This window comes from Ostrinia nubilalis, chromosome 21 (assembly GCF_963855985.1).
Source record: "Ostrinia nubilalis chromosome 21, ilOstNubi1.1, whole genome shotgun sequence".
Classification (NCBI taxonomy): Eukaryota; Metazoa; Arthropoda; class Insecta; order Lepidoptera; family Crambidae; genus Ostrinia; species Ostrinia nubilalis.
Window position 1 is genome coordinate 11,632,716 of NC_087108.1, and position 13,982 is coordinate 11,646,697.

The 13,982-nt window shown below is 40.0% G+C and overlaps 1 protein-coding gene across 1 annotated transcript; it reads right to left on the reverse strand.

Annotated features, from left to right (window-relative positions):
- Positions 1-559: 559 nt before the first annotated feature.
- Positions 560-11,177, reverse strand: LOC135082494 (uncharacterized). Its single transcript, XM_063977290.1, has 13 exons — positions 11,019-11,177; positions 8,561-8,686; positions 7,822-8,016; positions 6,277-6,416; positions 5,611-5,785; positions 4,936-5,115; positions 4,189-4,339; positions 3,159-3,325; positions 2,651-2,817; positions 2,044-2,185; positions 1,557-1,690; positions 913-1,047; positions 560-692 (listed from the first exon to the last, which is right to left on the reverse strand). Exons 1-13 carry the CDS (start codon positions 11,082-11,084, stop codon positions 656-658), a joined length of 1,815 nt encoding a protein of 604 aa, XP_063833360.1. The 5' UTR covers positions 11,085-11,177; the 3' UTR covers positions 560-655.
- Positions 11,178-13,982: the final 2,805 nt, after the last annotated feature.

Below are 13,982 nucleotides of genomic sequence, written 5' to 3' on the forward strand. Positions count from 1 at the left end.
GATGCATTTCCTAAAAAATATATAAATATCTGAAATTGAAAATGATCTTAAAGCTGAAATAATCTTTAAGAAGTTTTTTTTTTCCATTTCACACGAGTTCGAATCAACATTTTATGATGACGTGTATGATGAAATAGAAATAGAAGTGATTACCTTTATAAATTTTCACCCGAGTTTTAGGGTAAATTGTGATAGTGACAACCCTGAGATTGACATTAATGTTGCCATTTAAAAAACCTAAAAAACTACTAATAATACCGGCACTAATAACGATAACGTTATTTCTATAATTGTTATCCGATAATGGTGAACGGCTTCGAGTATCTATGTCGTTTATATGGAGATGGCCTATTTCCCGCCCAAAAATAGTTTGTTGGAAAAAAAACACCATGTTAACATCAACTTAGTTATGCCCGTGGTTATGCCCAAATAATGAATGATTTTGATGCGGCTTTCACATATATTTTTTAAATTCATGCTTGAGGCATTTAACGACACAATGAAATCTTGATTCTGGGTTACACAAATAGCTTAAAATAGAACAAAAATTTAATAAAAGTTCAAATATTTTTATTTATCACAACAACAAAGAAACAAGTACACAATAAAAATTAATTTACTAAATAATCCGTTCACATTTTTATCAGTCTTCAGGTTAGTCCTTCTTCCCGCCACGATATGGGTGTCGTTTACTGAAAAAATAACAACGTAAGTGTTATTCAGCTGTTTTGTTAAAAAAAGGTGCCATAGTATAATAATGAGTGCCAGTTCATCGAGTAGCGACCATGAACCAAAAATTCGGAAGACGTAGCGCGGAAGCACCTGGATTCGGGCAGCGCTGGACCGGTCATTGTGGGAATCCATGGTAAAGGCCTTTGTCCAGCCGTGGGCGTATTTTGAAACGCTACTTACGCTGGGATAGTCAGCGTGTATATTCCAAACTTGGTGTTGACGTCCTCGAGGCGGAAGATGCCCTCCACGTATTCCTTGTCGGCTGGAACTGCCGGCGTCTCGAACACAAGGTTCATGATGTAGTCTTCAACGCAACTGGAAAAAGAATAAAATAATAATGTAACTAAGTAATGTCATGAACTGGTAGAGCGATTTATAAAGTTGCAGCATAACAGTGGGTCTAGACAAAGTGCAAATTATAATCGCAAACCAGTCGAAAAGTGATCGAAAAGCCCCTTTTTTGTATGGAGTTTTGACGGATTCGATTTTCGATTCGATCAAAAAGTGCGTTTTGTCTAGGGGGCCAGTAGGTATTAATCGAAACAACCTGTCTCCCATGGTAAAACGTGACAGGAAATTGTAATTTCGAAAGGCCTTCGCTCTGGCGTTTTTTTGTATGGTGTTCTAAGGGTGTTACCTACTTCGTTCTGTGAAGGGATTCGATATTCGGAGCAATCACAAAAATTGCCACTTGTTGTTCTAGGGCCTTGTATAAAGTTGTCTGTGTAGGAATATGTGCAGCTGCTTATAGGTGACAGTAGCTAAAAGAAAACAGTGGGAGACTGTGCTGCTTGCAGGCTAAATAAAGAAGTCCCAGGACTTACTAAGCGCAAGGCTGGTACGGAACCAGTTTCTCGATCCTGTTGGGCCGCAGCGGTTCCACGTACGGATCAGCCACCAGCTTCGTTGGGGCCGGGCCGGCGGGTCCTTTGCGGGCCTTGGGCGTTGGCGCTGGAGGCTGCATATTGAAGGAGATAATGACAGAGAAATAGAAGAAAGCTACCTGCTAATTTGAAGCTTTAGTTTAAACCTTCTTTGTTCTAGGAAAACGGCCAGTCGCGTGCGCGCGGAAGTTAGTAGGGCTCGAATCCACTAAAATCCTGAGGTGTTCTATTTGCCACTTGTGGATAACGCTAGCTTTTGGGATGACTGGGTATAACTAAAGTGATAACTAAAATGGTGTCTTATTAATGTTATTATCATTGGTGATCTAGAAGACTAGAACATAGGTAGTTCATATAGTTTTCTTTGAAAGTTCATGGTAATAAAAGCAAATATTTTATCATTTAAAATATCATTGATCATGCTTACCTTGACAGCTCCGTATGCTACTTCAATCAGGCTCTTGACCTCTGTCTCCAGGAGCCTGAGGAACTTGGGCACGTTCCACTTGGTGACCTCCTTGTGGTTCCCGAGGAGGGACAGCAGCGGGTTGCAGTCACATTTTGCAAGCCTGAACAGTGAAATTAGTGCAAAATCAAATGACTTGTAGCATTTGATTTTTCAAAACCTCCAAAAAATATGAAATTATTTGTCTTCTTTAATCTTTTGGGCGTTAACAACTGAACTATTTAACACTACTTAAGATACTTAAGTCAAGGCAGCAAACCAGTATGAAAAACAGTGCTCAATAAACTCTAGGTATCATACCATGACCATTGACCATGTCCATGACCATCTACGTTTGACACATACAAAAAAGATTGCGGTTTTTCTTAGAGTAAGTAGGTATCCTGTCTTGGTCTTAGCGGTTTTTAATCACTGTTTCGTGCCTGACTACTTTTGGCGCAAGTACACTATAATATGAGAATTTGACCGAGACGAAGATGTCTCGATCAATTTTCCGCATAGTATACTTGCGTCATTTCATGTATTAATGTTTTGGTATGACTTATCAGACTCCAAACTGGCTTGGTACCTGACAAGGTCGTCAATGCCCTTGAGCACCCTGCCTATGGTGGCGTCGGCCTGGTTGTTGAGGTCCTGCATGTGCTGCGTCCGCGCGCGCCGCTCGCCTAGCTCTAAGGTGAGCGCGGCCAGGCGCTTGTCTTGATTCTCTTCGTTGATGTCGTACTGATCTTGTACCTGACGAGGTCGTCAACGTCCTAATAGTTACCTGACGAGGTCACCATCTCCCTAATAGCTACCTGACGAGGTCGTCAACACCCTAATAGTTACCTGACAAGATCGTCATCGCCCTAACAGTTTCCTGACGAGGTCGTCAACGCCTTATTAGTTACCTGACGAGGTCATCAATGCCCTAATGGTTACCTGACGAGGTCGTCAACACCCTAACAGTTACCTGACGAGGTCGTCAATGCCCTTCAGCACTCTTCCTATAGTGGCGTCAGCCTGGTTGTTGAGGTCTTGCATGTGCTTAGGTTACCTGACGAGTTCAGCAATACCCGTATAGTTAATCACCTGACGAGGTCGTCAATGCCCTTCAGCACTCTTCCTATAGTGGCGTCAGCCTGGTTGTTTAAGTCCTGCATGTGCTGCGTGCGCGCGCGCCGCTCGCCCAGCTCTAAGGTGAGCGCGGCCAGGCGCTTGTCTTGCTTCTCCTCGCGCGCTTCGTTGATGTCGCGTTGGTCCACTGTGAGATGTTAGAAGAAACTTTTTTCAAATCAGATTCTTTATTTCTGAGAAGATTGCTGTGTGGGAGCCTCTCACTAGGAGGGGTGTGATATGTGACGTAATTTTAACAGAGTTATTAGGTCTTGCAGCGTTTGAAGTAACAAATCACGCTCCTCCTACGCTCCGCTTCAATAAAACAGGAAATGTTAGATTTTTAGGGCCCTTTTAACGGGTTACTTAGTCCCAACGGCCCCGGTGGATCTGCCCCGTCAACGGGGTGGACGGGAAAAAGTGTTTCAACGACCCCGGTTGTCATAGTCTTCGCGTTCAACGGGGTGGATGGAACACATCAAGTGTCAACCACCCCGGTCACGTCCGAAATATAGCTTGCCCGACCACTAACTAACTACTTCGGGACAACATATCCGCTGGTGCTGGGAATCGGGGACCAGTCTATTTGTTAAACTGTGCCTATAGACAAAGTAACGCATAATAACATTGCTCTTGCCATCTTGCCTTTCTATTAGACGCAACCCTGAGCATGTATCTCAAAATTGACTGGTGCAAGTTGCTTGGGCGACTAAGGCATGCATACGCGGAGGTTTTAGTGGGGGGTAGGTACATACCAGGATCACTATTCGTCAAAGAGTGCCACAAAGGGTCAACGTCCACTAGGGTATACTTGACATACTGTTACATAAGGCAGATGTTAGTAAGACACTGGTCTTAACGCGACGTTTATTAATGAGTTACATTATGTACCTACTCACGGCTTGACGTTTCGGCTGCGATGCTGCAGTCGTGGTCACAAGCCGACTGGCAGAAAACAGATCTATTCATCAAGGAGTACCCTAAAAGGTCAATGTCTAGATGTCTACTAACTGATCCTCTGTCGCAGTATCTCGAGCTCGCGGCGCATGATGATGGACTCCTGGAGCACCTCACACAGCAGCACGAAGGTGGAGAAGTTCTCGATCTCCACGATCTTGAACCGGTTGATGATGCTGGCCACTCGGTCTGTGCCGGCGTATTCCTGGAATAGGTGTGAAGCAGTTGCAATAAAGTACGTAATGTATCGGAGTACCTGGATGTGCATAGTACAGGATCGGCTGTAATTGAAATCCTTGAGAGACGCCATTGTCTAGCTTTAGAATGATTTTAATTTATCATGATAATCATTTAATACTTAAATCTTTATTGCTTCATGTGGTATGTACAAACAGGATCTAATAATACCTATCAGTTCATATCCAGAGATGGTTTTCATGGTTTTGGTTATTAGAACAGGCCTGGAGGAGAAATTATAATGATGATGATCCGGAGATGACGCGTTGTAAATAAGTCAAAGACATTAAGGACACATTTATTACATGTGACAACAGTTTTGGCTTTTTTCCACTTTTCAGTATGAAAAAAAAACCGGGTATTTCTATCTTTCTCATTCGAAATAGTTCTACTGCAAGAGAAAGACCTCTCCCAAAGATTTCTAGAGAAAGACATCCAGGCGCATCTTGCAATTTTTATTAGGTCATCGATGTACTTATTTGCCTAAAAAAAAATAAGAACTTCGTATTGCAAATTGCCCTAGCTCGGTTTAACTGAAAAAGGCTATAAAAAATCTATACTCACGAATATTTCTTCCAGCAGCGCGTCATGCCTCGCGATCTCCTGCTCGCACCGCTGGATTTCCTCCAGACGCTTGATCTCCTCCTTCTCATCAGCCTCGCAGATCCTGCGGGAACCCTTCACTCGGAGGAACTCCTCCAACTTGGCGAGGTGGTTCAACTCCCCCTCGTAGGATTGCATCTCCTGTAATATTAAGGTCATCAGCTATAGTCTTCAGGAGCACGACTATGTCTAATTTACCTACCAGAGGAAATGGATGATTTGGCATTTGACACCCCCATAATGACCATTAGGGTTTAGAAGGCTTTGTTCGCATTTGGCCGTTTGGTGTAGTGGTTCAGAACGGACTACTATGCCGAGAGGTCCCGGGTTCGATTCCCGGCCGGGTAGAATTTGAAATGATGAATTTTCACAGCAAGAGTAGGAGTGGTGTCTCATTATAATCTCATTTTATTTAAAACTCATTATAATCTGCCTGAATAACATGGCATTTTAAAGTAGATATATGGTTTAATGAATCTGTCAACATCGACGATGTACCTGTATAAAATAAAACACGAAATTTACTGGTTCAGTAGTTGATTATGTAGTTGGCCATAATATTCAAGGCTATGTCTCACAAACCAATGGACAGAACTCAAGGCTCAATTATGACAACAAATATCAAGAAAATAGTACCGATATATCCCTATTGAGCTGGTATAATCCTTTCCATTTCAGCGCTTCCAGCATCCTGCAGCACTCGTCGCGGTCCCCGAAGGCGACGGCAGCAATCTCGAAGATATCCATCAGGTATTCCTTGCCTTTCACCAGCTTGCCGATGGTGCGGTTCCATTGGATGTTGAAGTCGTTCCTGTAATGGTTTGTACATAATTATAACGCCATGCAATCTTCAAAAGGTTTGAACACACCTGCACGTATGCCGCTTCCAACGTAATGTATGTAATGTTGTTGGTATACCGCAATAAATAAATAAATAATGACCAAGCCCAGTCTTTTAGATTCATTCTCAAGTTAGGGTGAAGTTGCAGTTAAATAGTTATGCCTTTATTTAGTAGAAAAGTAAAACTGGGCGCATTTCAAAACTAGGAGAATACTCAAGTGTTAGCCAACGTATAGGTCGTTTCATCCACGAAGACGCACCCCATCATTCTTCCGCTAATGTTTGAGTGTTATCGGTACACGTTAAATATCCATGAGTGCACACGCAAATTACAATAATAACGCTCGGATTGGTCGGATGAAACTCACCACACCCCGCGCTTCCCTCGAAAAAAAATTGGCGAAGCGCGTCTTCGTGGATGAAACGATCTATCCTACCTACTTAAGTTTTTTAGATGTTACCTTTCTACAAGCAGCCTGTGTATCTCCTCCCTGACGCGTTTGTTGTCCGAGTTGACGACGCAGAACCTCTTGGTGGCCAGGTCCAGGCGGTTCTCCATGCGCCGGAGACGGTTGTTGGCGTTCTCGATCATGGCCAGCTCCTGTGGTTATATCATATTTTTAGATAATGGATTAGAATAATCTCACCTTATGAAGACTGCCCAAGAGGAACATTAGTTCCTTTTTCACCTAAGTCGAGGCGGTGTAAACTTTGGTGTCGATCAAATTAACCCTTAACTGGTATCGTAAATTGGACATACGTAACTGGTATCGTGGGGGCCGCGCGGACCCCATACTACGTTTGCTTCTAGCAAGCATGTTTTACCTATATACTTGAATAAATGCTCATAAATGATAAATATCAGGCTTGTTCTATGTAATAATTTAGTTTTTATTGTATTAAATCTTCTTACTTATATACTTCAAGACATTACATAATAGTAACTACTTTTTACGTAATATTTTTTTAACGTTACAAATATCTATGAAACCTATCGTTTAGAAAGTTATAAACAAAATTATTATTATTTTAATTAATCCATAATAATGTGACCTTAATAATAAATAACGTTTTAATGTAATGTTTCATAAAAATAATAAGCATTTTATAAAAATAAAAACATAAATATTATGTTGGCAAACATTAGCAGGTCCTGGTGGATTTTCAGACCACTTGTATTTATATTTTTATAGTAGCTGGATTGACTAGGTCCTACAACATCTTCATTTTCACTCTCCGAAGAAAAAACTTGAAAATCAGGTTCAATATGCTCATTATCGACCGAATATTGGTTATTGGGTCTTCACAGTGGCCTATAATTTTTTTATCACTATATCTTTCTTCTTACATGCTACTAATCACTAATTTGGAATCAAAAACTTTGTTTTAGGTATCTTCTATTGTTTTATCACTTATAAGCCATCAATACTGCAAAATAACAAAAATCAAATAAAAATTGCCATAAAAAAAAAAACTAACGTAACTGGTATTGTGGGGGCCGCGCGGACCCCAACACGTGCATATCTTCGTCCTGGTGAATGATGCAGTGCTGAAACGCCTACACCAGACGCGAGTAGCGCCGATATGAGAATACCAAAAATTTTGGCTGCCCACGATGCGTAGCTTCTTTGAAATCAAAGAAAACGTCATGCGTGGGGGCCGCGCGGCCCCCACGATACCAGTTAAGGGTTAAGACCGTGCTTCGGAAGATACGTAAAACATCCGTATTAGTCGTAAGGCCTAGTCTTAAGGCAAGTTGACAGTAACTAACCAACCAATCGGTGGATTATTTGTCTTAGATCCACCCATTCGCACTGCCCATTCGCACTGGAAGGAAGGGGACCATGAGTCATTCCACAGTTGGGGTGGGACAAGCCCTGTAGCAGGACGTGTTAAAACTCACATCAGCTCCCGTTGGCACTTTCTTCAGAAGTTCCAACAGCTGCTTCTGTGCCAGATACCTTAATGCCACAATGTCCATAAGTAAAGAAGTAAAAAGAACTCACATCAGCTTCCGTGGGCACTTTCTTCAGCAGTTCCACCAGTTGCTTCTGTGCTAAATAGTTCAGGCAGTCCAGTTCAGCTTGCTGTGCACGCTCATCTCTCAGCTCTCCTTCCAGATGCTCGTACTCCACGATGGACTTCCGAGTGCCACTCTTCATCATGTTGTCTCGGAGAGCGTGCTGGCCTTTCTTGGCTAGCTGTGAGTGGGAAGAAGTAGTTTGATAGCTAAGTAGATGAGGAGTTGATTGTGGTTGTTGGCAAAATATTTAAGTAGCTATTCATTACGAAGACCTTACCAAATAACGAAAAAAGAACCCAACGTTAAGTAGCCAACGTAAATTGAATATTTGACCTACACCACTTCCCACGCTGCGCTGCCTAGACGGGCTGTCTGGGGAAGCAGTGTGTAAGTACACTATAATTATTAATAGGTACCTAAAACATGTAACTACTTCCGGGTTGCTAACCAATCTTATCTTTGTCTAAGGATTTATTATTTGCAAAACATGCATGGAATGGAACCCTAAAAACCAGCCCTTGCACAACGCGTTGTGCAAGGGCTGGTTTTTAGGGTTTTTACGTTGCAACGTTCAAGATATGACTGACAGTTGTGATTCCGAAATCGCCAGGGCGTTTTATGGTTGCAAGTAAGGACCTACCACATAAGTAGTTAAGTTTCGTTATGTAAAGTGGTTTCGAAATTAGAATTACCTACTAGTTACATAATGTCAGTCTACTCACATTGATGCACAGCAAGGTCTCCCGCAGCTCGTTGGCCAGTATACCGAGCTGTTTCTCCTGCGGCGCCAGCTGCGGCACGCCGCCCGCGCGTTTCTCCACGCTGCACATCGGCGCCATCTTTTGGAACTGGGGGGTAGAAGGGTGGGGTATAGTGGGTGTAATGGTGGGTAATTAATTAAAAATTGATGAGGGCGGCTAAATTAAATCGAATCAAATCTATTTAATTTGCAAACATGGGTATTACAAGTAGATGTTACAGGTTTTACAGGTGTTAAATTTTTTGGCATGCAAAAAAATGAAGCTTTGAATTACCTACTTAGTATTTTGTAAATGTGAGTAGCTTAATAAAGCGAACTAACGTAAATGCGCCTATTACCGCCAGTTTAAGCTGTCTTCGGATAAACGTTAGAAAATTAGATATAAGACGTGGTGATAGAAAAGACACTTTAATTTATTTATAACAATGATGAAGTAATCTTTGAATTCAAGTAGTAACAATGAGTATACAATCACACAATAATTAATAAATAGCAATTTAATCTGAAAAAGCAGTTGTTTCTATTACCGACCTATAGACGAGGTGTGTTTCTATTAACGTTTTTTCTGTTTCTATTACCGACCGCTAAGAATATTGCTCTTCAATTGGGTATATTCCAAGAGGCACGGGTTCGATTCCCACTCAGCGGCTCGGGAACCACTTGATTTTTTCAAGTTGAATTTGTTTTGCTTATAGTTTTAGTTAAATTTGTTTTTTTTTTCAAGTTATTTTTTTTTTAATTATTAAAAGAGAAAAGGCACGCTTCTCGAAAATAAATAAATAATCAAGCAGAAATAGTAAAATAATAAATTCCTCTATTATACTTGATTACGCGGTACCCGGTGTTCTAGTGAGTAGTGGGGGTCATTATTTAAACTGTATTTGAGTTTTAATAAAATTTAATTTTCATTTAATATTTTATTTCTATTTTTAATTTGACTATAATTTTTAATTAGTTTTTGATTGATTTTAATTGTGTATTTTAATTTAAACTATGAACAATTGGACACTGTCTGTATAATTATTTTAAATTATTTTTTTATTATTCAAAAGATCCTAAAAAGTTACATAGTAGTTGTGATAACGCATGATTGGTTTGGTGTTATGTCATAAATGTTAGTTATATACAAAATAAAGGCTTATAAGTCTTCGCAGGTGGCGTTATAGTTATGAGGCGGTAATAGAATTAAGTATGAATATTACTTTATTCTATTAGCGACCGTAAAAAAAAACAGTAACCAGCTAAAATATCTACTTTAATGAAGACGTGATCAGTGAAGTGACATTTTTATTAGGTTTTATTTTATATCAAATAGGTACTAATTAGAATTTAACAGGTTTTTATAAAATCTATTGTCATACATTATTAGAGATATTCTTTAATGTTCATTGCAGTTTTATGCCAAACCTATGACAGTTAACATATGGCGTTAATTGATTTAATTATGTGAAATATTCTTATGAATCGATAAAGATAACAAAATGGAGGTTAAATGCGTAATTAAAGATATAAATACTAAAATAAAAAACGTTATCAAAATTCTAACAACGCCATGGGTCGTTATTAGGAACCAAATTATTAAAAGTGTTTCTATTACCGCCCTTATTTAAAATTGTATTTAAGCGACAAAAATACAGCGAGAGGGCTATATTGAAGTTTTATTAAGGAAACTAAAGTACGAATTAATATTGTTATGCAAAAACGTGTTGGTATACTCATTTTAAATGTGTTAAAATTGCTAATTAATAACAAGGTGCACCTTAAGTAGCTGGGAGCGCGTCAGTATGAAAAATGCGCCCGTTGCAGGCGCGTCCCATTTAATGTCAAATAACTCAGTTTACTGGTTATTTACGAACACAAACTTTAATCGTTGTGATAGTCAATAAACATATCTAGATATTTTTTAGGTAACGTGTTTTCTGGAACCTGTTATTATGTCTTTCATGAAAGAAAGAAAAATAGGGCGGTAATAGACTACAAATTTTGGGGGGTCGTTAATAGGCGCACTTACGTTACTTTTTGCGCTTACCCACTGAAGATTTTTATTATTAGATTGACATGGGAAAAGGATTTGGCTGGATTGCAAGGATTATTTATGCTGGCTTTTCCTCGTAAAAACTAGAAGGGTGATAGTTACAGTAACACCTATTAAGCTTGTCATGTCTTCCAGCTCACTCACTCGGACGCATTTGAAAAAACGATTTTTAAGTTGAATCAGAATCAGGAATCGAACCTGGTTCCCATTGATCGGTTTAATGTGTGATGAAGATATTATTCATCATCACCTGTATCATCAAGTTATGAATAATAAACCCTTCCCGATGATTCCTAGCCGGTTCTAATCGTGCTTTCAGGGCATTTTCGGCAGCGTAGTGCATAAACATTACATTCCTAAGTATTTTAGAACATTGCTGACTTACTGTTCTTTGAACATTGCTGAGCTCTGCTTCAGGGTCCACGGTCTTCTGTTCCACCTGTTGCGGCATCTTGGCTAAAATCTACAAATTCTATTATCAACTAAAATAAATTAAATACAAATTCCACAATATGATTCAGCTTTCACAAACAGACACTGACAGATTTTTTTGGGGTTTTTGAATTTGCAATGTTTTTAAGAAGTTACAGTTTTTGGTTTTGTTAAAAAGATCTCAACATGATAGAGGTCGAGGTTGATAGTATAAGTTCGCCGCGAATCAATACAATAGTGACTGAGTTTCTTGCACTGCTTCTTCTCAGCACTGGCCCATTTATTGTCCCGAAGCAGTGGTAGGGTTAAGGCTTGGTATTTCTGCTAAAGTAGGTATTTCGCGCTGTCAAAATCTGCGCGCGCAATACTTCGCCGAAGACAGCGCGCCAAAGAGCTCTCGCGGCTACACAGTATAGAAATACGCAGTTTAGAAATACGCAGTTGGTTAGGTTAGGTTGACTTCCTTCCGTTCAAGCATCACACTCACAGCACTTTCTAATACAAATCATATCCAAGTGATACAAATTAAAACAACTTTCAAAATTTTTGGGAATATATTTTAGAATCGAATAAATATATAGAATACTAGCTTTCCGCCCGCGGCTTCGCCCGCGTGGAATTTTGTCTGTCACAGAAAAACTTTATCGCGCGCGTCCCTGTTTCAAAAACCGGGATAAAAACTATCCTATGTTCTTTCCCGGGACTCAAACTATCTCTATGCCAAATTTCATCAAAATCGGTTGCGAGGTTTAAGCGGGAAAGCGTAACAGACAGACAGACAGACAGAGTTACTTTCGCATTTATAATATTAGTTGGGATAACTGCCAAAGTAAACACGGTTCAAAGAGGCGTGGCGTCACCCGACCTTCCGGAAGTTCCGCGCCGGCTAAAAGAATTTCAAGATTACGTCACCCGACCTATCGGTAGATCCTCGGGAGCTTGAGCGATTGGAAAAACATTTTATGATCAGTTACTCGTAGTAGCGATTATTTAAAGCTTGGATAATAAATTATAGTTGTTGCAATTCACAAAGCTTTGCATGTGGTTAATTACATTAATCAGTACACGCATCAATTTTGTTCAGTCTTTTTGTTTATTAATAAATAAAAATATCATACTAAAATTGCATATGTTATAGTCAAACCTCGAAGCTCAGGCGCTCCTAGGTTTGACTAGTCAATCCTCAGGTCTGACTAGAAGTCTTAGTCAAAGCCCAAACATTTCGGCCTTTGACTAAAGAATGTTAGTCAAACCTAGGAGAGACTAATTTGGTCAGTCAAACGTCGAAACTGAATTTAATGAAATCGGGGTTTGACTAGTCAAACCTCAGTTAAGACTTTAAACTAAACTACACTTCATTTTGAACTTATTACATAGACTTTACCGACCGGTTCTCTCTTTAGGTGAAGGTACGAGTACGAATAACTAAACTTGTTTACTGTGGTAGTTTATCAGTGTTTCTAAACCGATCTTGAAATTATTATTTTTAGGGTTCTGTACCTTAAAGGATTAAGGGTAAAAACGGAACCTTATTACTATGACTTCGCTGTTTGTCTGTCACCAGGCTGTATCTCATGCCTTTCCCAAAATATTTAGTTTTCTAGTCACTTTAAAAATCATCCCCATTCGCCATATAACAATAAAAGAGTCGTACGGAACCCTTCGTACGTGAATCCGATTCGAACTTGGTCGGTTTTCTATAATTGCTGCCGGCCTCTGTAACGCTGCGTCTACTTTTGACCGAGTCTGCCAGTCGTTTCTAGGATTGACTAGGCAAAGCCCGAAACAGATTATTTTAGTTTCGACGTTTGACTGAACAGTTTAGGCACTTCTAGGTTTGACTTAGTACTCAAAGGCCGAAATAAGAATTCACTTCGTGGTTGGCCCGAAGGCTTTGGTCAAACCTAGGATAGACCAGTCATTCCGCGAAGAGACTGCATATCGACCTTTGACTATGACACATACATATTTGTTTGTATTGGTCTGGGTGTTTTCTTTCCATAATTTATGTATAACGTATGTACGGGGCTCTGTATCGAAAATCACTATGAGCAATGAGCATCACACACTGTTACCTGGAGTGCATTACCGCAGCAAAATTTTTATAAATGTTGTGCTTTAGAGAGTCGAGAGTATAGCAGATCGTGAGCAGAAATTTGTCCACTAATAGCAAAATTCGTTCAAATTATAGTTTTAAAGTTATTGTCTAGAAGATTCTTTTATCTTGCAGCTTAGACCTTTAGCTACAGACCTTAGACAGTATTTTTTAAACATTCTTACGCATGGTGGAGGAAGGGACGCTCTAGAGCAGTGGTTCTTAACCGGTGGTCCGCGGACCACTGGTGGTCCCTGGAGGCATTCCAAGTGGTCCACGATGTGCACTTGCACACCTTGGTCAAAACCACTTAACTGATTTTTGCAGTCAAACTGGTTTTGACCGATTATGAGGTGGTCCCTGACAAGACAGAAATTTGGTAAAATGGTCCCTCATGACTTAAAGGTTAAGAAGCACTGCTCTAGAGACTCAAAACTACAAGGATACACATGAACTCCAGTTTTAAATCCGTTGATATCTGCTGCATCTGCCATGTTTTTGGCTATAAGATTCTTCTATCTTACTGCTTAGACCTTTAGCTACAGACCATAGACAGTATTTTTGTGAAAATTCTTTCGCATGGTGGAGGAAGGGACGCTCTAGACACTCAAGTCTACAAGGAGTCACATCAACTCCAGTTTTAAATCCGTTGACATCTGCTGCATCTGCCATATTTTTGGGTAGAAGATTCTTCCATCTTGCAGCGTAGACCTTTAGCTACAGACCTTAGACAGTATTTTTTTGAAAATTCTTACGCATGGTGGAGGAAGGGACGCTCTAGACACTCAAGTCTACAAGGAGTCATATGAACTCCAGTTTTAA